Source organism: Mastigoproctus giganteus, chromosome 10 (genome assembly GCF_048544385.1).
Source record: "Mastigoproctus giganteus isolate SK-2022 chromosome 10, ASM4854438v1, whole genome shotgun sequence".
NCBI classification, from domain to species: domain Eukaryota; kingdom Metazoa; phylum Arthropoda; class Arachnida; order Uropygi; family Thelyphonidae; genus Mastigoproctus; species Mastigoproctus giganteus.
In genome coordinates, this window is record NC_143584.1 from 65,410,119 (window position 1) to 65,432,868 (window position 22,750).

Sequence of the window (22,750 nt, forward strand, 5' to 3'; positions counted from 1 at the left end):
AATCTGATTGAGGTGTTTAAGGCTTTGAATTGCTCAAGCAAAATCAATACAGATGGAATTCTTCCTCTTGCTCAGAATATGCAATTGAGGGGACAAATTCAAATTGAGGAGGGATGGTTGTAGAATGGATGTGCAGAAATTTGTCTTCAGTTAACGGGTGGTTGATTGCTAGTACATGCTTTCATCTGTTGAGGAAGTAGATTGTTTGAATAAATTCAAAGAAAAAGTGCACAAACTATTGGAGATAATAGATTTTTTTTTTTTTTTGGCTGAGTTGCTGTCTTGCATTAGTAGTTTTTACTAACATTAGATCCTATTTGTTTTTCCTGCTTACAGTTTCAGTTTGTCAAAATCCAGTTTTTTCAAAAGTCCACAATTCACAGCCATGAATATTTATTTTGACTAGATGTTATATTCATTTCTGGCTGTAATGTATTATGAGTGGCTTTATTCTCAATAAATAGAAAATTTTACTTTTTCACAGTGAATATTTTTACTCTCTAAATTTTTCATTTATAGGTGAGAGATATGTTTGCAATGGCCCGGAAGAATGCTCCTTGCATACTTTTTATTGATGAAATAGATGCTGTAGGGAGAAAAAGGGGAACAAGAAGCCTCGGAGGACATAGTGAACAGGAAAATACTTTAAACCAGTTATTAGTAGAAATGGATGGTAAGATTAAATATTCATGTCTGTTGTGGCTGTCAGAATTTTTTTAGGAAATAGCCAAAATGTATAGTAAATTAAATCAGTTTAAATTTTATTTCCCATTTCACAGCAGAATCTTTTACATACCATTTATTAAAATCTTTTCCGATTAAAAATTCAACCTGATCATAACATCGCAATTTATTTTCCCAAAATTATACATTCTAGTGAATGTTATAATAGCTCATGATCTCAAGAATTTTGGTTTAATAAGAGTGCAGTTTGAGCAAAAAGCTTTATATATAGAATTCTTGCTGATGAAATTTAAAAACCATGCACATTTATTAATCCTTTTACTCATCAGCCACAACTCTTTATTATTTCATTTATGTGGAAAAGAGGGAGAAAAAAACCTCGCCAATAGGGAGGCTTTTTAAAGAGAACATTTTTAAAAAAAAATCGAGAGCTTTTAAGTGATTGTATTGAAGAGATACTGAAACGTAAAATTTATAACGTTGATGGATTAGGACCAGGGTATGTTGATTAATCAGTTTAATCAGTTAAATGATTAATCAGTTGATTAATCATTTCACCATGTACATAGACAGTACATGGTGAAATGCAAGAATATGGCCAGGGGCAAAAGTTGATCACGTTGTAGAGCAGATATCTTTTAAGGGCACAAATATTATTGTACTTGTTGACACCAATGACAATAAGAGTGGGAGATCTGCAGAATCAGAATTACTTACAGGTTAGTGTTGAAAAGAATTCCTAGTACAATACAGTAGACCCCCGCTATTCGTGGGGGTTACAATCCTGAGAAATGCCGCGAATAACGAAAACCCGAATACTGAGTTATGGCTCCCATAGTAATAAAGGGGTTCCGTTCCAAAGTATGAAATATATAAGAAAAACTAGTCTGAAATTTTGTCTATGTATGTATTATAGGTACCTTCATAATATGACTATGTACATAGACAGTACATGGTGAAATGCAAGAATATGGCATAGAAATGAAAATAAGAAACAGTATAATATTAAATGTAATATTTATTAGAAATTTCAAACAAATCTTTCAAACTAGCACCTTTGCTAGCTAAAAAACTTATCCCGCCAGTGCTATCACCAGTTTCGTTAAAGTGTTGATAAAGGAGTTTTGCCTTTTCACGAATAATGAGTGAACTTAACGGAATTTTATTTTGAGTTCAGTCTTCTATCCGCAGATTTAAAGCTTTTCCATTTTTTCTAATTTAACATCACGAGTTACAGAGCAAATTTTTGAAGCAATTATTGCGTTTTCACGGACACCGGCGGATTTTTTCTTCCAATTTCTTGATTGATCGTTCCGTTGACTCAATGATTTTATAATGTTTTGTCACTAAGAAGACACTTTCACCATTAGAAATTTTGTCTAAAAACTCAATTTTATTTGCCAATGTCATCATCTTCTTTGATAATTTCAAGTTCACATTTCCCCTTTTATTCGTAGCTATATTATTGTACGGGTTACAAAGAACTTGTCCAAATAAAGTCACTTTCTTCCGTTAACGCACTCAAAAAAGTCTGTTTTACACTGCAAAATGGTAGATTTATCAATTTTGTAAGCATATCAATTTATAAATTGATAAATTAATTCAAATTTTAAAAGCATATAAATTAAAAACAAACGACGAAACCTTCCATGGCAAGCGCATAACACATACCGAACAAGAATTAGCGAGAAACATCCACGCTCGCGATTTTGTCACCCCCCCCCCCCACCCACTGAGCGCTGTTTCGACCGGGAAAGATAATTTTAGCCACGCCCATGTTTTTTTATGGCGGAAAATGTTCACAGCGCTTTAAAATTCGCATTTTTTTAAGGTTTCATTTTATGTTAAATCAGCGACCGCAAATATGCGAAACCACGAATACAGATACCGCGAATAGCGGAGGTTTACTGTACTTAGTTTAATTTTTAACTTCAATATAGATTTTGTAGGTTATTACTTAGTATCAGTCATCATCAGCCATTTTCAATCCACTGCAGGATGAAGGCCTCTTCAGCAACTTTCCAGTTCCTTCTGTTTTGAGCACTGGCCATCCATTTACTACCCAAAAACTCATGAATTTCATCTATCCATCTCCAACTTTTTTCTTCCAGGTTTTCTTCTAGCTCCTCTTGGGTACCATTCTGTTATTTTCTTAGTCCATCTGTCATCATGTCTTCGAGCTATGTGTCCTGCCCAAGACCATTTTAGTTCTTTAGTTTTGATATGAATGTCCTTTACTTGAGTTTGCTGCCTAATCCATATGTTTCTCTTCTTATCTAACAGTCTGATTCCCAATATAATTCGTTCCATTCTTCGCTGTGTAGTTCTCAGCTTCTCTTCCATTCTTTTGATGAGTGCCCAAGTTTCACTTCCATAAGTCATGGTGGGGAGTATACATTGGTTCATTATTTTAAGTTTCAGACAAACTGGGATATTGCTCTTCAGTATGTGACTATATTTCCTCAATGCTATCCATCCAAAATTTATTCTTCTCTTGACTTCCAGCCATTTATCATTATTACAGCTAATAACTTGTCCCAGATAAGTATATGACTCCACCTTTTCAATTACTGCTCCTTCAATCATTATGCCCCTTTCTGTGGCATACTTGTTCATCATTACTTTTGTTTTAGCCATATTCATCTTTAGTCCAAAATCCTTACAAACTGTGCATAACTGATTAAGATTTTCCTCAAATTCTTTGGGATCGTGGCTTATGACCACAATCTCATCTGCAAATCGCAAATGGCTTAGGCTCCATTCATATTGACTCCTTTCTGCAACCAGTCTAATCTTCTGAAAGCTTCCTCAAGGGCAGCAGTAAACAGCTTCGGAGATATTGTGTCTCCTTGTCGAACTCCTTTCTCGATTTTAAATTTCCTACTGTCTTTGTCTAGTGTAATACACGAGGTAGCACTCTCATATATTTTCTTCATAATCATAATATATGGGGTATCTATGCCTTGTCTTTCCAGTGCCCGAAACATTGCCTTATGCTGTATGCAGTCAAATGCCTTTTCATAATCCACAAATGCCAGGCATAATGGTGTTTTATATTCATTTGCTTTCTCCATTAGCTGTGATATTACGTGACGGTGATCCGTAGTTGAGAATCCTGTCCTAAAGCCAGCTTGCTCTTTCGGTTGATTCTCATCAAGTATTCTTTCTAATCTGTTAGTAATGACCCTTGTGAACAACTTGTAGATGTGGGATAACAAGCCAATTGGTCTATAGTTTCCAATTTCTGATTTATCTCCTTTCTTATGCAGCAAAACTATGATTGCATTATTCTACTGCTTAGGCATCACACCTTTTCTAATGCACTTTGTGAAAGAGCCTTGCCAGTTTTTGTGTTATGTCTCTTCCTCCCAATTTTAACAACTCAACAGTAACTTCATCTTCCCCCGGGGCTTTCTGATTCTTCATTTTCTTCAATGCATGTTCTACCTCATCAGGAAGAATATCGGGTATGTCATATGTGTTGCTACTTTGCAATCCATCTTCCCCACTGCTGGCATCATTCCCTCGCTCCTTGTATAATTCTCTATAGTAGTCTTCTGCTATTTGAATTATGCCTTCTCTGCTGTTTATAAATACACCATCACTATTCTTCAGCTTCAGTATCATTTGTCTTTCTGTATTACTGCTCATGGCTGCTGATTTAAATCCTTTTTTTCGCTTAATGCTTGTTTACTTTTCTTGTGTTAAATCTTCTTATGTCCTCTCTGAGTCTCTTTCTAATGGCTTTGCATAACTCAGTATACTCAGTTTTCTCCCTGTCAGTGTTTTTCTTGCTCTTCATTTGTCGTCTTTGGTTCATCATGACAAGTGTTTCTTGACTAATTTTTTCTTCTTTGGATTTCTTTTTCCCTATAGGTTTCTTGGGCTTTATCACTTCAGAAAGTTGTAGTATTCCTCGTCGATATCTTGGTCCTGAGCAGTCTGCAGAAGCTCAAACTTGTTCTTAAGTTCCAGTACATACTGCTTTTTCTCCTCCTCTGTTATCTCAAAGACCTTTGTATTATTTACTCGAGTCAGTTTTTTCCTTTCCTACTTCTATATCAAGTGTACATCTTACCATTCTATGATCACTTCCAACATTTACCTTATTCAGGACGGTAACATGATTCACAATATAACTTCTCTTAGTGAGGATGAAGCCGATTTCATTAGTTGTTAATCCATTTGGACTCTTCCATGTCCACTTTCTGTTCACCCTTTTCTTGAAAAAAAGTGTTCATTACTGACAGTCCTTGAGATTCTGCAAATTCCACAAGTGTTTCACCTCTTTTATTTCTTTCACCAATTCCAAAATTTCCTATAGTTCCTCTTTCTGTGCTGTTTTGCCTTTTTCCAACCATAGCATTGAAGAAGTCCCCCGTGATAATAGTGTAGTGGGTTTTCTGCTCATCTAGAAGACTCAATTTCGGTGTACATTTCTTCAACCTCTTCATCATCATGGCTCGATGTTGGTGCACAAATCATTAGCATTAGCATTAGTAGAGGCATACGATGCAAGAAAGCAAGCTTATTCAGCATCAGCCAAAAAAAAAAAAAAAACCCCTCTCCCATTTCACCCCTCCGTTCGTTCGAAATACCTGTCCAGTTGAGCTTTAAATTTGTTTAGGCTATCAACTTCAACAACAAGTGATGGAAGTCGGTTCCACCAACCAACCACCCTCTGGCCAAAGGCAAATTTCCGCACATCTATCCGACATCCGTCCTTCCTCAATTTGAATTTATGCCCTCTGAGGTGATTATTCTGAGAAAGATGAAGAATCCCATTGGCATTGAGCATGCTCAAACCATTCAAGGCCTTATACACCTCTATCAGATCACCTCGCCGGTGCCTAGTCTCCAGACTCTGTAATTTGCAAAACTTAAGCCTTTCTTCGTAAGAGCAACCCTTTGTTCCATTTACTAATCTTGTTGCCCTTCTCTGTACCCGTTCCAGCAGCTCTACATCCTTCTTGAAATGAGGCCTCCAGACCTGTATACAGTACTCAAGATGTGGCCTAACCATTGCCTTATACAAGGGAATAATCACCTCCTTATCCCTGCTAGAAAAATTCCTGTATATCATTGACAAGACACCATGAGCTACTCTTGCAGCTCGTCTGCACTGCTCAGAGAACTTCATATCTCCCTGCACAATTACCCCCAGGTCCTTTTCATTCTCCACCACTGTCAGTGTGGTACCGCAGAGTTGATACGTTGCTCTGGGGTTACTGTTTCCCATATGCAGTTATATTACAAGCTAAATATTATAATATCATTATAATATTTAGCTTGTAGTAGCTAAATAATATTTAGCTAATATAAAATAAATAATATTTAGCTAATATTTAGCTTGTAGCTATTAGTCTTGATACCCTTGGTGATGTACTTTTGAATTCCAAAATTTTGTTTTTAAAATCTTTATGGACCAGAAACCCATCTCCACCTTCACTCCTTTCACTTATTATCAGTATGGGTATCCAATCCACGTGTTTAACAAGTTTTTTGTAGCTTCGGCGAATGCAAAGTTTTAGCTTTATTTTACTGACTTATTTGTTATATTAAGTTATTTTCTATAAGTAGCTTATAGATCTAGTCAAGATCCTTGGTTTATTCTGAATTTAGATAGCGAGATTTTGGAAGTTAATATTTGTTGTCCGTAGATTTACCATTCATAACTTGCCACCATTCTTATACGATCAACATTATATCCCGTACTAGATGCGGTTAGCTTAGTATAGTAGATAGAATTATCGATTAATCAGTAAAATTTATTAATCTTGTTAAACTTCATTATCAATTAATTTGTAATTTTTTAACTAAATACATATAACGACTTAGATTTTACAAACGTAACATTATTAATTAATACATAACTTGTTTCAGAAGTTATATAACGAAACTTGGAGATAATACTCGGTACTAAAAGAAAAAAAAAAAAAAATATATATATATATACACACATATATATATAGTGTTATAACTGCATTGAGATTGAAGGTTATAATTTTGTATTGAAATTGAATCGAAATCATGACTCAGACCAGATCAGCATAGCAAAAGGCTCAAGCTAATGGGAGTGCCGTGCTTGCTTGATGTTTGTGGAGCAATCAGGTACAGGACGTGATATTGCCAAGGGAAAGGTCCTTGTACATGTACGATGTGAGGAAATAAGGCGACAACTCAGTGTTGTTGTGGGCCTATATGAGAGCTTGAAGGACAGGGTGGATGTCCTTGAAGGATCTAAATTGAGGGCCTCAAGCTCTCAGCTGCCTACATCAACACCAGAGCTTGCACTTGAACATCATGCAACACAGCGGCAATCCCCAAGGCAGAATGCGCCTGTCCCACAGGAACTAGTAGTTGTTGGTGACTCTATTCTCAGGGAAATGGGGGACATATTGTGTAAAAAGGATAGGTGGAACAGGACCAGGGTATGTCTGCCAGGGGCAAAGGTTGATGACGTTGTATAGCAGATATCATCTTTTAAGGGCAAAAAAGGTTGTACATGTTGGCACTAATGATATCAAAAGTAGGAGACTGGCGGAATTACTTAACAGGTCACTGTAAAAAAACTGTGAATTAGGGTTGAATTTGAAAATGTCTGAAATTCTGCCCAAACACAATAGGAGGGAGTATGTGATGAGTGCTGTGTTGATCAATTCAGCCCTGGAGAGATTGTGCAAGGCTCAAGGGGTAGAATTTTTCTCAGCCTGGTCTGTGCTTGTTAACAAGAGAGACTGTTTGTTTCTACAGGGATGGGATACACTTAAATAGAAAGGTTGCAAGAATATTTGCTGATGCTATCGAGACAGCGTTAGGTAGGTTGTCAAACTGCTAGCTTGGGGGGATTCACGGACTAATAAATTAATATTCCAGTGGGGCCCTAACATCCTATGGTATTTTTTTTCCCAAAACCCATTGTAAGTTGAAACCAATAGTACATTGATTTCCTGTAATTCATTCTAAACTCTTGACAGGCAACCCGAACAACCTCATAAAATTGGTATTTCGTTCATGTTATACTTCATTTTTTTAAATTAAAAATGAGTGTTTTATAAAGATTATTTAATAAATAGTTATAAAACATCTTAAAATAAAAATAAAAAATAATAAATAAATTATCATTTATTGTAGACTTGAAGAGCAGGGCTGATGAAATCAATGATGGTGTAGTTGGTGGTCGGAATAGATCAGGCATCATGTGTTTTTTCAGTTTTGTCTTTTATTGCTACTGGCAAAGAAACTGTCCAAGGCACACTGTTTTTAATGACTTTTTGTAGCTTCCTGAAGTAAGATATGACTTTCTTCCATTTTGCACATCATGGGTTAAGTGTTAAGGTGCATTTTTACCACTTCTCTTAAATGCTCCCAACAAGAAATGAGTGTTCAACTCTTCAGCTGACACTTTTTTTGGTGTCTTCTTCTGCATTGTCACTCTTTGTAATTTTCTCCAACTCTTGTAATTCTCCTGATGTTAGCTCGTGGCCATGAGCGCCAATAGGGTCCTCCACATCCTCTTCTTCAACCTCCAGACCCATTGATTTATCGAGTGACAATATCATATGCCAAAGCACCATCATCTTTAAATCCGTCAAAGTTACAGATGATTAAGGGCCAGACGTTTCTCAAGGCTGAATTTGAGCACTTGGTGGAAACATCATTCTGAGCACTCACGATAAGCCTCACAGAGTCCAGGATGTTGAACTTAGACCTCCAAAAATCTTTGAACATCATTTTCACTAGAGGTTGCTGCAAAGCAACTTGTGAACATTTTCTTGGTATATATTTTCTTGAAATTTGCAATCACTTGCTGGTCCATTGGTTGAAAAATTTGACTTGAACAAAGTCAAATTGTGCCTCAAGAGATTGAACAAGGTGGGGATCATGGCCTGGCATGTTATCCAGTAGGAGCCATGCCTTCACAGGAACCTTATTTTTCTCAAGATCATGCTTGAACAGAAAACTTCAGCACCCATTCATTGAAGACATATCTTGTAGCCTTCTTGTTACTGTTCCAAAACACTCCCAGCATATCGTTTTGATTTTTTGTTGTTTAAGTACTCCGTGGGTGTTACAGTGATACACCGGCAAAGTCTTCAGCTTAAAATCTTCCGAGGCATTTGCACCCAATGGAGAGTGAGCCTATCTTTCATAGGCTTATGCGCAGTTAAACTACCGTCATCCTTGTCCAGTGGTGTATGTTTTTTTTTATGAAAACCCCAAACACGAGAGGTATTAGAACCTACACCAATCAGCCAAAACATTGACCACCTACCTAATATGATGTTAGTACTCCACGTGCAGCCAAAACAGCTTGTACCCGGCAATGCATGGACTCTACAAGATTTCTAAATGTGTCTTGCGGTACCTGATACCAACACATAACTAGCAGATCCTACTGTTAGGTCCGTGGTTGAGATTCCACAGATCAGAGTTGCTGTTCCAACACAAACCACGGATGCTCGATGGGATTGATGTTTGGGAAATTTGGAGGCCAGGGCAATACCTGGAAGTCTTCCTCATGTTTTGCAAACCAGTCTCGAACAATCCGGGCAGTGTGTCATGACACATTATCCTGCTGAAAGACGACACCTCCAGAGAGGAAGACAGTTACCATGAAAGGGTGCACCTGGTCAACAATGATGTTTAGGTAGGTTGTAGACGTCATAATGCCCAGCACATGGATATCCCAGCAGAATATCACCCAAAGTATGACACCGCTGCCATTGGCTTGTTTTTTTCCCACAGTGCATCAAGGTGCCATCACTTCCCCAGATAAACGATGCACACATACCCGGACGACCTTCTACCAATCACTCAAGGTCCAGTTTCGATGCTCGTGTGTCCATTGTAGCACTGTCGCCGGTGAACAGGGGTTAGCATGGGTACTCGGAGCGGCCTATGGCTACGCAGCGCCATTTTCAGCAGGGTTCAGTGTACCGTGTGTTGACACTTTACTCCCAACACCAGCGTTTCAATTAACGGAAAGTTGCACCACAGTCGCCCTTCTGTTCCCACGTACCATCCAAGAGAGCGCCTTCACTGACATTGAGCATCAATGAGCCGTGGGCATCCAACACTTTGCCACCAGTTCATGGGTTCTCCCTCCTCGGACCACTTTCAGTAGGTACTAAGCATGGCTAACCGTGAGCACCCCACCAACCATGCTGTTTCAGATATGCTCTGACCCAGTTGTCTCGCCATTACAATTTGGCCTTTATGAAACTCACTTAAGTGTGCTGCCTTTCCCATCTGAAGAACAAGAGTAACACTAATTAACAGAGCTCAGTATCATGTGTTTTTAATACAATGTCCTAACCCGTGCATGTGCCGTAGTTTGCCTGCAGTTGCTTCTATTTGCAATACGGCTCGGTAGTCATAATGTTTGGCTCACTGGTGTATAATACTTAGTATTACTGTGCGTGGATTGAAGGTTGATAAGATGAAAGAAGATATTTGTTGACATTAGACTTGAATTTCTGTAGAATCATTTTCATGAAATACGTATGAAGGAGGGATGTTTCAGAAAGTGGCAGTTGGATGAATAAATGAGGAAGGTGAAAAGTTGGTTCTGTGAGTTCAAAGATGGATAGTAAATGGATGTTGGCTGGTCGCGGCATGTGTTCGGACTGCTTTGGAAGAGTGAGTAGGAATTATAGAAGCCAATTCAGAAGAATAGTGCCCATTGAAGTATCTGTAGAAAAGGCATGCAGCAGAAACAGTACATTGATAAGATAGAGAATGGAGAGACTGTATTAGAGATGAGTCATGAATTAACCTAACTGCCCTCTTCTGATTGGAATCTATTAGCCTGTGAAAGATTTTGGGAGCACCGTCCCAAATGTGGGAACAATATTCCATGGCAGGGTGGATTCGCGATTTGTACAGTGTGAACGTAAAGTTTGGAAAAAAAGTAATGCCAACAGCCAAAGAGAAAACCAAGTTTTCTAGATGCAGAGTAAGCACTATTTGTAATGTGCTTGTGCCACGAGCGATTAGAAGTAAGGTAATCCACAAAAGAGATATATGATCTAGCCTAGATCTCAGAGTGCCATTGGAGATAAGCAAAGGAGCAGAAGAATCATTTTTAGCATTAGCATTAGTAGAGGCATTTGATGCAAGAAAGCAAGCTTATGCAGCATCAGCCAAAAAAAAAAAAAAAAAAAACCCACTTCCACTTCACCCCTCTGTTCGTTCAAAATACCTGTCCAGCTGAGCCTTAAACTTATTTAGGCTATCAACCTCCACCACAAGGGATGGAAGTCTGTTCCACCAACCAACCACCCGCTGGCTAAAGGCAAATTTCCGCACGTCTATCCTACATCTGTCTTTCCTCAATTTGAATTTATGCCCTCTCAGGTGATTTTTCTGAGCTAGAGGAAGAATCCCATCAGCATTGAGCATGCTTAAACCATTCAAGGCTTTATACACCTCATTCAGATCACCTCGCTGGTGCCTAGTCTCCAGACACTGTAATTTGCAAAACTTAAGCCTTTCTTCGTAAGAGCACCCCTTTGTTCCATTCACTAATCTTGTTGCCCTTCTCTGTACTCGTTCCAGCAGCTCTACATCCTCCTTGAAATGAGGCCTCCAGACCTGTATACAGTACTCTAGGTGTGGCCTGACCATTGCCTTATACAATGGAATAATCACCTCCTTATCCCTGCTGGAAAAATTCCTGTATATCATTGACAATACTCCATGAGCTACTCTTGCAGCCCATCTGCACTGCTCAGAGAACTTCATATCTGCCTGCACAACCACCCCCAAGTCCCTTTCATTCTCTACCACTGTCAGTGTAGTACCACAGAGTTGATACGTTGCTCTGGGGTTGCTGTTTCCCATGTGTAGTACTTTACATTTGTCAATGTTAAACTTCATTTGCCACCTCTCAGCCCATCAGCTCAACCTTTCCAGATCCTGTTGCAGCAGCATAGTGTCAGTAGTGTCCTTGACAACCCTGCCAACCTTTGTATCGTCTGCAAACTTGGACATTAAGCCCGATATACCATCATCAATATCATTTATAAATACAGAAAACAATAATGGACCCAACACTGAGCCCTGAGGGACTCCACTAATAACATCAGTCCACGATGAGCAGTGTCCATTGATTACCACTCTGTCTTCTCCCCCTCAACCACCCCTTTATCCATAGCAGCAATTTGCCTCCAATGTCACACTGCTCCAATTTGTGTAGCAGTCTTCCATGTGCAACAGTATCAAAAGCCTTTCTAAGATCCAAGTATATAATATCAAAGTTATTCCCTGCATCCAGTTCTTTTGTGACTGCATCATAGTATCCAATCAAGTTGGTCAGGCAAGACTTCCCGTTAACAAAACCATACTGTGTCTGAGCTATAACTGAAGTCTTGTCTAAATGATCCTGCAGTGCTTCTTTAACCAGTGCCTCCATTAATTTTCCTGGAACAGAAGTTAAGCTCACAGGTCTATAATTACTTATGTCAGCCTTTGATCCTCCTTTGTGAATTGGGGTCACATTTGCACATTTCCAGTCTATGGGTACCTCCCCTGAGTCCAAGGAAGCTCTCATAATTATGGCTAAGGGTTTGCTTACTTCCTTTGCTGCCTCCTTTAATATAACTGGGTAGATCCCATCCACCCCGGGTGCCTTTCTTGTGTTTATCTTCAACAGTTTCTCCTCCACTTTACTCCCAGTTATTTCAAGATTCTGTAGCTTACTGCTAGAGTTGAATACACCTCTGGCATTCCCCTCGCTGAATAACTCCTCATGTGTGAATGTCGATGCAAAATATTCATTTAGTTTGTTAGCTACCTGAGCAGGATCATCAACACTTGACCCATCAATATCAAGTGGACCAATCTGATTCATCCCCTTCCTTCTAGAGTTTACATAAGTAAAGAACTCTTTGCTGTTTTTCTTTGCATCCCTTGCCAAGGATTTCTCGTAATCTGCCTTCGCCTGCCTAACCTCCTTTGTAACTTGGTTGCATATCAACTTGTATCTATCATAGGCTTCTGTGTCATGTGTTAATTTGTATGTATCCCATGAATTTTTCTTCTCTGCCATATGCCTCATTAGTTCATCTGACATCCATTTTGGCCTAAACCTTGAACAATATTTCTTAGTTGGTATGTAAAGCCTAGTAGCTTCCAAGATAAGTTCTTTGAATGCTTCCCATTTTGAATTTGCTGTTGGTAACATCATCAGTTGGTCCCACTGTATAGAATTTAAATACTGTCTCAGTCCATCGTAGTCGCCTTTACGGAAGCAATAACCCTTCCCTTTACCCCTAATGGTAGTTACCTCTTTGAGTAAATCCCACTTCAGCACACTGTGATCACTGCCACCTAGTGGTTCATTTATCTGCAGATTCCTAATGCATGAAGAATCACTGCTGATAATCAAATCAAGAGTATTACTCCCTCTAGTTGCCTCCCGAACATGCTGATGTAGAAAACAATCATCCAATAAATCCACAAAAGCCCTGCTAGTGTGTGGGTAACCAGCCCCCAAATTCCAGTCAATATCTGGGAAATTAAAATCTCCCATTATAAGACACTCTGATTTATTATTTATTATTATTAGCCACATGGTACAAGGAAGCCTGAGGCTTATGCTGCACCAGTCAAAAAAAAAATAATTCCCGAGTTACCCTGAGAGAGAGAGAGAGAGAGAGAGAGAGAGAGAGAGAGAGAGAGAAGTAGAAAGGAATCACCAACAAAGAGAAGAATGATGATATCCAGCTCAGGACCCTGGGTTTGCCAAGCCCATACTCACCAGATGTGAGCCCCCGGGCTTCACTGGCCCACTCTATTTCCCTGTACAGTTCCTTATTATACTCATCAGAGTCATTAGGCCTATAGCACACTCCTACTCTCAATTTTGATCTCCCAATGTTTATGTCACACCAAACTGACTCCACACTGCACTGTCCAGCGATGTCGACTGGCTTCACTTCCTTGGTTTTTATGTGTTTCTTAACTAATAGCATAACCCCTCCCCCCTTCCTATCCTGTCTATCCTTTCTGTAGACGTTGTACTCCCCAAATTGCAGTTCTGCATCCCTTATATCTGTGTGACACCACGTCTCTGATATCCCAACAATATCTGCCTTCGATGTTTTGAGCAGTACCTCAAATTCATCAAATTTATTTACTAAACTCCTAGCATTGGTGTACACGCAAGTATATCTGCACCTGTTTCTATTCTTAGCTACCCTAACATGTGTTTACTTGTACCGCAATGGCTCCCAACAGTCTCTGAAATACCATGCATCTTGTTTTTCAGGCTTCTGCTCATTCTAATAGAAGCAGTGCAAGAAAATCTTTCACCTCTGCCAGTGGCTACTGTCAATCTATTGGTCTTTGTCTCCCCCCAAGCTAGCAGTTTTCCGACCCACCTAAAACTGCCTCGATAGCATCAGCAAATATTCTTGCACCCTTTCTATTTAAGTGTATCCCATCCCTGTAGAAGCAATCTCTCCTGTTAACAAGTACAGTCCAGGCTGAAAAAAATTCTACCCCTTGAGCCTTGCACAATCTTTCCAGGGCCGAATTGATCGACAAGGCTCTCATCATATACTCCCTCCTATCGTGTCTGGGCAGAATTGCAGACACTTTCAAATTCAACCCTAATTCTCGGCTTTTGTTCAACAGTGACCTGTACTTGTTAAGTAATTCTGCCGGTCTCCTACTCTTAATATTATTAGTGCCAACGTGTACAACTATATCACCTTTTGTGCCCTTAAAAGATGATATTCGCTCTACAACGTCATCAACCTTTGCCCCTGGCAGACATACCCTGGTCCTGTTCCACCTATCTTTTTTACAAAGCATGTTCCCCGTTTCCCTGACAATAGAGTCACCAACAACTACTAGTTCCTTCGGGACCAGCACATTCTGCCTTAGGGGTTGTCTCTGTGTCACGCGATGCCCAAGTGCAAGCTCTGGCGTTGATGTGGGCAGCTGAGAGCTTGATGGGCCCCTCAATTTAGTTTCTTCGAGGGCATCCACCCTGTCCTTCAAGCTCTCATATAGGCCCACAAGAACGCCGAGTTGTTGCCTGATATCGATACACTCCTTGCATCGTGCACACACAAAGACATCCCCCCTTGGCAGTATCATGTCCCGTACCCGATTGCTCTGCAAACATCAAGCAAACAGTGCATTTTATAAGGCTGTGAGTCAGAGGACAACTGCCCCCCTCAGTTCTGCTCTGAGCCACAGCACTTCCATTAGCTTGAGCCTTTTGCTTTAGTTTTAGATGGATAGATATCAACTGAGTTGTATTTGCCATGCTGGAGAATTACATGTAGATCAGCATTTAAGGAATGGGTAGCAGATATTTGAAAAGTTGAAGCTGATTGAGCAGGGCAAGATTTCTCAAACTGGAAAGTGGAAGGCAATGTGCTATTATCAGCAAAACTATGGATAGGATTTCCGGTCAATGGAAGATCATTAATATACAAGAGGAAAAGAGCGGGGGAAAGAACTAGACCTTGTGTGACACCAGCATTAATGGAGAAGTTAGCAGTTGGAGAGCCATCTACCTTCAGTTAGCAGCCAAAGAGAAAACTGGATAACCCATTAAAAAACACAGTTGGCAAACCAGGTGGAAGGTTGTTTAGAAGACGTTTATGCCAAACACGATCGATAGCTTTTGGGATGTCAGGAGCAACTGCTTGTGTTTTACTGAACACAAGCAGTGCTGTTCCCATTTATCGACAAATTCACCATTGAATTTGTCAATAAATGGGTAACATAAACCAAAATATCACCAGCAGATCGACACTGACAGAATCCATTATGGTGATCGACGATCAGACAGAAGGTTTTCTAGATAGTTTAAGAGTTGATGGTTAATTGATTTCTCCATTACTTTAGAAAGAGTAAAAGTAATTGCAGTGGGATGATAGTTGGATGAGAGGGATCTGTCACTCTTTCTCATAACTGGCTGGATATGAGCAAATTTCCAAGCAGAAGGAAAAACACCTCTGAAATAAGAAAGTGAAAAAAGGCAGTAAAGAACAAGAGTAAGTTCAGGAGTAGACATTTTGAGAAAAAGTGGAGAAATACCATCAGGACCTGGAGCTTTCTTAGCATCAAAATTCATCAAAATCCTTCTGACCTCCTTTTGACGGAAGACCACAGGAAGCATTGAATGGAGCATGGTGGGAGGTGTTTTACCAGGATCATTAATACATGAATGATCACATTAATCAATACATCATTAGTACTTAGAAGGGTTGTTTGTGAGAAAAAGATCAAGCATGTTGGCTGTATGGTTAGGATTGTCCTGTATTCTGGTGGGTAAATGAACAGTCTGTGTAAAGTCATTAGTAATTGCAAAAGCCTCGGCATCTCGACCTGCTGGGTCTGTGTGACTAGAAAATGGAAACAAGCTGGAATTGTGAACATTAAAATCATGAAAGAAAATTACCTTGTTTTTAGGAAAATTGAACTGGAGAAAGTCAAGTTTCAAAGAGTTCTAAGTGATTAGTGATTGAGAGTAGGAGTGTGCTATAGGCCTAATGACTCTGATGAGTATAATAATAAACTGTACGGGGAAATAGAGTGGGCCAGTAAATCAGAGAGTCTTATAATGGGGGATTTTAATTTCCCAGATATTGACTGGAATTTGGGAGCTGGTCACTCACACACTAGCAAGGCTTTTGTGGATTTATTGGATGATTGTTTTCTACATCAGCATGTTCACGAGGCAACTAGAGGGAGTAATACTCTTGATTTGATTATCATTTGTGATTCTTCATGCATTAAGAATCTGCAGGTAAATGAACCACAAGGTGGCAGTGATCACAGTGTGCTGAAGTGGGATTTACTCAAAGAGGTAACTACCATTAGGGGTAAAGTGAAGGGTTATTGCTTTCGTAAAGCCGACTACGATTGACTGAGACAGTATTTAAATTCTATACAGTGGGACCAACTGATCATGTTACCAACAACAAATTCAAAATGGGAAGCATTCAAAGAACTTATCTTGGAAGCTACTAGGCTTTACATACCAACTAAGAAAGGCGCCTCCGTAGCCAGGTGGGAAGGAGCAGCAGTGCGCAGAACACGCTTCTTGATTAGACCGGGGTTCGAGCCCGTCACCACCAAATACGGAGGATGCGGAAAGGTCAGGGAATGACCGCCGCATATCCCGGAGCAATATGGCCTTAGTTGCTAATGCTCTTAAAAAAAAACCAACCAAACCAAACCAACTAAGAAATATTGTTCAAGGTTTAGGCCTAAGTGGATGTCAGATCAACTAATGAGACATATGACAGAGAAGAAAAATGCATGGGATACATACAAATTAACACGTGACACAGAAGCCTATGATAGATACAAGTTGATCTGTAACCAAGTTACAAAGTAGGTTAGGCAGGCGAAGGCAGATTACGAGAAATCTTTGGCAAGGGATGCAAAGAAAAATAGCAAAGAGTTCTTTACTTATGTAAACTCTAGAAGGAAGGCAATGAATCAGATTGGTCCACTTGATATCGATGGGTCAACTATTGATGATCCTGCTCAGGTAGCTAACAAACTGAATGAATATTTTGCATCAACATTCACACATGAGGAGTTATTCAGCGAGGGGAATGCCAGAGGCGTATTCATCTCTGGCAGTAAGCTAGAGAATCATGTAATAATGGAGAGTAAAGTTGAGGAGAAATTGTTGAAGATAAATACAAAAAAGGCACCTGGGGTGGATGGGATCTATCCAGTTATATTAAAGGAGGCAGCAAAGGAAGTAAGCAAACACTTAGCCATAATTATGAGAGCTTCCTTGGACTCAGGGGAAGTACCCATGGACTGGAGATGTGCAAATGTGACCCCAATTCACAAAGGAGGATCAACGGGCGAAACAAGTAATTATAGACCTGTTAGTTTAACTTCTGTTCCTGGAAAATTAATGGAGGCACTGGTTAAAGAAGCACTGCAGGATCATCTAGCCAAGACTTCAGTTATTGCTCAGACACAGCATGGTTTTGTTAAAGAGAAGTCTTGCCTGACCAATTTGATTGGATACTATGATGCAGTCACAAAAGAACTGGATACACGGAATAACTTTGATATTATATTATATTGCTGCTGTGGATAAAGGGGTGGCTGAGGGGGAGAAGACAGAGAGTGGTAATCAATGGACACTGCTCGTCGTGGACTAATGTTATTAGTGCAGTCCCTCAGGGTTCAGTATTGGGTCCATTATTGTTTTTTGTATTTATAAATGATATTGATGATGGTATATCAAGCTTAATGTCCAAGTTTGCAGACGATACGAAGGTTGGCACTGTTGTCAAGGACACTACTGACACTATGCTGCTGCAACAGGATCTGGAATGCTTGAACAGATGGTCTGAGAGGTGGCAAATGAAGTTTAACATTTACAAATGTAAAGTTCTACATATGGGAAACAGCAACCCCAGAGCAACATATCAACTCTGTGGTGCTACACTGACAGTGGTAGAGAATGAAAGGGACCTGGGGGTGGTTGTGCAGGCAGATATGAAGTTTTCTGAGCAGTGCAGAAGGGCTGCAAGAGTAGCTCATGGTGTATTGTTGATGATATGTAGGAATTTTTCTAGCAAGGAAAAGAAGGTGATTATTCCCTTGTATAAGGCCATGGTCAGACCACACCCAGAGTACTGTATACAGGTCTGGAGGCCTCATTTCAAGAAGGATGTAGAGATGCTGGAACGAGTACAGAGAAGGGCAACAAGATTAGTGAATGGAACAAAGGGGTGCTCTTACAAAGAAAGGCTTAAGTTTTGCAAATTACAGTGTCTGGAGACTAGGCACCAGCGAGGTGATCTGATAGAGGTGAATAAAGCCTTGAATGGTTTGAGCATGCTCAATGCTAATGGGATTCTTCCTCTTGCTCAGAATAATCACCTGAGAGGGCATAAATTCAAATTGAGAAAAGACAGATGTAGGATAGACGTGAGGAAATTTGCCTTTAGCCGGCGGGTGGTTGGTTGGTGGAATAGACTTCCATCCCTTGTCGTGGAAATTGATAGCCTAAATAAGTTTAAGGCTCAGCTGGACAGGTATTTCGAACGAACAGAGGGGTGAATTGGTAGTGGTTATTTTTTATTCATTTATTCATTTATTTGTTTGTTTTTTTTTTTTTTTTTGGCTGATGCTGCATAAGCGCTTGCTTTCTTGCGTCAAATGCTAATGCTAATTAGTGGAGCTGGGAGAACGGTAGAGACAACTGATGAATTTGACAGAATGAAGTAGAGAGATTTTAAGCCAGAGAAGATCGAAAAGAGGAGATTCCAAATTACCGAGTCTCTGATCGAGAATATCGGAACGGACATATGCACGAATACCATCTTTGAGGCGAAAGGAATCATACAGCGAATAATTTGGGCAACTAAGTTGAGAAGTGGTTGAATCAACCGATAACTGAGATTCTGTTAGAAAAAGTATATGGGCTTTGACAGAACAATGGAAATGGACATCATTGAAATTAGAACTCAGACCACGTCTATTTGTGAAATGAAGTAGGAAGCATATCGAATGTTCAGATCATTTCGCACTATTAGTTTGACAATTCATGGTGTATTCAATAGTAAGAAAAAGTGTGGGGGGAGACATGCTGTATGAAGTCATGAAATTTTTGGATATGTCGTACAGATGGTAAGAATATACGAAGATCCTTGACATAACATGGCCTCGACAATGCCCCCCCGTATACCCACTACTCAGACTCCCTCCAGTCACTATCTGGCAGAGTAGAGGCATGAAGATTACACACTAACTGATCTGGAAGCCTCCTAAAGAGTTACTGATAGGTTCTGTCCAGTGTACTAACTAGCAGCTGGCCTGCAAACAGTGTTTTAAAGCTGTACCCTCAATGTAAGGAAGTTTGGATTGCGGCATGGTGTTCATCATGACCTCAAAAGACAACAAACATACTGCGAGATGGGGAAGGGTTGACAGGAACTTAATTCTGGAGACTAAACATGGGTTCCACCTCTTCCAGCCTCCAATAAACAAAGCAGTGGTATTGGACCACTGCTTTGTTTATAGATGAGTCATCCACCCTCTCATCATCATCATCAGCCATTTTCAATCCACTGCAGGATGAAGGCCTCTCCAGCAACTTTCCAGTTCCTTCTGTTTTGAGCACTGGCCATCCATTTACTACTCAAAAACTCGTGAATTTCATCTATCCATCTCGGCCTTTGTCTTCCAGGTTTTCTTCTAGCTCCTCTTGGGTACCATTCTGTTATTTTCTTAGTCCATCTGTCATCATGTCTTCGAGCTATGTGTCCTGCCCAAGACCATTTTAGTTCTTTAGTTTTGATAAGAATGTCCTTTACTTGAGTTTGCTGCCTAATCCATGTGTTTCTCTTCTTATCTAACAGTCTGATTCCCAATATAATTCGTTCCATTCTTCGCTGTGTAGTTCTTAGCTTCTCTTCCATTCTTTTGGTGAGTGCCCAAGTTTCACTTCCATAAGTCATGGTGGGGAGTATACATTGATTCATTATTTTACTTTTGTTTATACAAAAGTATAAACAAACTGGGATATTGCTCTTCAGTATGTGACTATATTTCCTGAATGCTATCCATCCAAAATTTATTCTTCTCTTGACTTCCAGCCATTTATCATTATTACAGCTAATATCTTGTCCCAGATAAGTATATGACTCCACCTTTTCAATTACTGCTCCTTCAATCATTATTTCCCTTTCTGTGACATACTTGTTCATCATTACTTTTGTTTTAGCCATATTCATCTTTAGTCCAAAATCCTTACTAACTGTGCATAACTGATTAAGATTTTCCTCTGATTCTTTGGGATTGTGGCTTATGACCACAATGTCATCTGCAAATCGTAAATGGTTTAGGTACTCTCCGTTCACATTGACTCCTTTCTGCGACCAGTCTAATCTTCTGAATGCTTCCTCAAGGGCAGCAGTAAACAGCTTCAGAGACATTGGCTTATGACCACAATGTCATCTGCAAATCGTAAATGGTTTAGGTACTCTCCGTTCACATTGACTCCTTTCTGCGACCAGTCTAATCTTCTGAAAGCTTCCTCAAGGGCAGCAGTAAACAGCTTCGGAGATATTGTGTCTCCTTGTCGAACTCCTTTCTCGATTTTAAATTTGCTACTGTCTTTGTCTAGTCTAATAAAGGATGTAGCACTCCCATGTATTTTCTTCAAAATCATAATATATGGAGTATCTATGCCTTGTCTTTCCAGTGCCCGAAACATTGCCTTATGCTGTATGGAGTCAAATGCCTTTTCATAATCCACAAATGCCAGGCATAATGGTGTTTTATATTCATTTGCTTTCTCCATTAGCTGTGATATTACGTGAAGGTGATGCATAGTTGAGAATCCTGTCCTAAAGCCAGCTTGCTCTTTCGGTTGATTCTCATCAAGTATTCTTTCTAATCTCTTAGTAATGACCCTTGTGAACAACTTGTAGATATGGGATAACAAGCTAATTGGTCTATAATTTCCAATTTCTGATTTATCTCCTTTCTTATGCAGCAAAACTATGATTGCATTATTCCACTGCTTAGGCATCACACCTTTTCTAATGCACTTTGTGAAGAGCCTTGCCAGTTTTTGTGTTATGTCTCTACCTCCCAATTTTAACAACTCTACAGTAACTTCATCTTCCCCCGGGGCTTTCTGATTCTTCATTTTCTTCAATGCATGTTCTACCTCATCAGGAAGAATATCGGGTATGTCGTATGTGTTGCTACTTTGCAATCCATCTTCCCCACTGCTGGTATCATTCCCTCGCTCCTTGTATAATTCTCTATAGTAGTCTTCTGCTATTTGAATTATGCCTTCTCTGCTGTTTATAAGTACACTATCGCTATTCTTCAGTTTCAGTATCATTTGTCTTTCTGTATTACTGCTCATGGCTGCTGATTTAAATCCTTTGTTTTCCCTTAATGCTTGTTCTACTTTTCTTGTGTTAAATCTTATGTCCTCTCTGAATCTCTTTCTAATGGCTTTGCATAACTCAGTATACTCAAATTTTCTCCCTGTCAGTGTTTTTCTTGCTCTTCATTTGTCGTCTTTGATTCATCATGACAAGTGTTTCTTGACTAATATTTTCTTCTTTGGATTTCTGTTTCCCTATAGGTTTCTTGGGCTTTATCACTTTCAGAAAGTTGTAATATTCCTCGTCGATATTTTGGTCCTGAGCAGTCTGCAGAAGCTCGAACTTGTTCTTAAGTTCCAGTACATACTGCTTTTTCTCCTCCTCTGTTATTTCAAAGACCTTTGTATTATTTACTCGAGTCAGTTTTTTCCTTTCCTTTCCTACATCTATATCAAGTGTACATCTTACCATTCTGTGATCACTTCCAACATTTACCTTATTCAGGACGGTAACATCATTCACAATATTATCTTCTGTTAGTGAGGATGAAGTCGATTTCATTAGTTGTTAATCCATTTGGACTCTTCCATGTCCACTTTTTGTTCACCCTTTTCCTGAAAAAATGTTCATTACTGACATTCCTTGAGATTCTGCAAATTCCACAAGTCTTTCACCTCTTTTATTTCTTTCACCAATTCCAAAATTTCCTATAGTTCCTCTTTCTGTGCTGTTTTGCCTTTTTCCAACCTTAGCATTGAAGTCCCCCATAATAATAGTGTAGTGGGTTTTCTGCTCATCTAGAAGACTCTCAATTTCAGTGTACATTTCTTCAACCTCTTCATCATCATGCCTCGATGTTAGTGCATAAATCATTTTAATCTTTAGCTTGTACCTCTTAGAAATCTTGAGTATTAGTCTTGACACCCTTGGTGATGTACTTTTGAATTCCAAAATGTTGTTTTTAAAATCTTTATGGACCAGAAACCCAACTCCACCTTCACTCCTTTCACTGTTTCCATTGGTGTACAGCAATTTCTTCTTCTTGTTTCAGCCAAACCAATGATATTCCAATTCACATTTTCTAATTCCTTTTCCAGCTCTAATATCCTGTCTTCACCGATGAGTGATCGTACGTTATAACAGGCCAAGTTCAATTTCCGTGCATGGCAGCCTGGTCATACCCAGAGATTCTTAGCACCCTCTGCTTCCACTCTGAT

The 22,750-nt window shown here is 39.5% G+C and overlaps 1 protein-coding gene across 2 annotated transcripts in view; it reads left to right on the forward strand.

The window, feature by feature from the left end:
- Positions 1-22,750, forward strand: part of Afg3l2 (AFG3 like matrix AAA peptidase subunit 2) — a 641,759-nt gene that overhangs the window by 393,163 nt on the left and 225,846 nt on the right. For both annotated transcript variants that reach the window (XM_090383564.1, XM_090383565.1), the window contains exon 10: positions 520-673. In XM_090383564.1, coding sequence (XP_090239690.1) covers positions 520-673 — 154 coding nt within the window. The remainder of the gene's footprint in view (positions 1-519; positions 674-22,750) is intronic.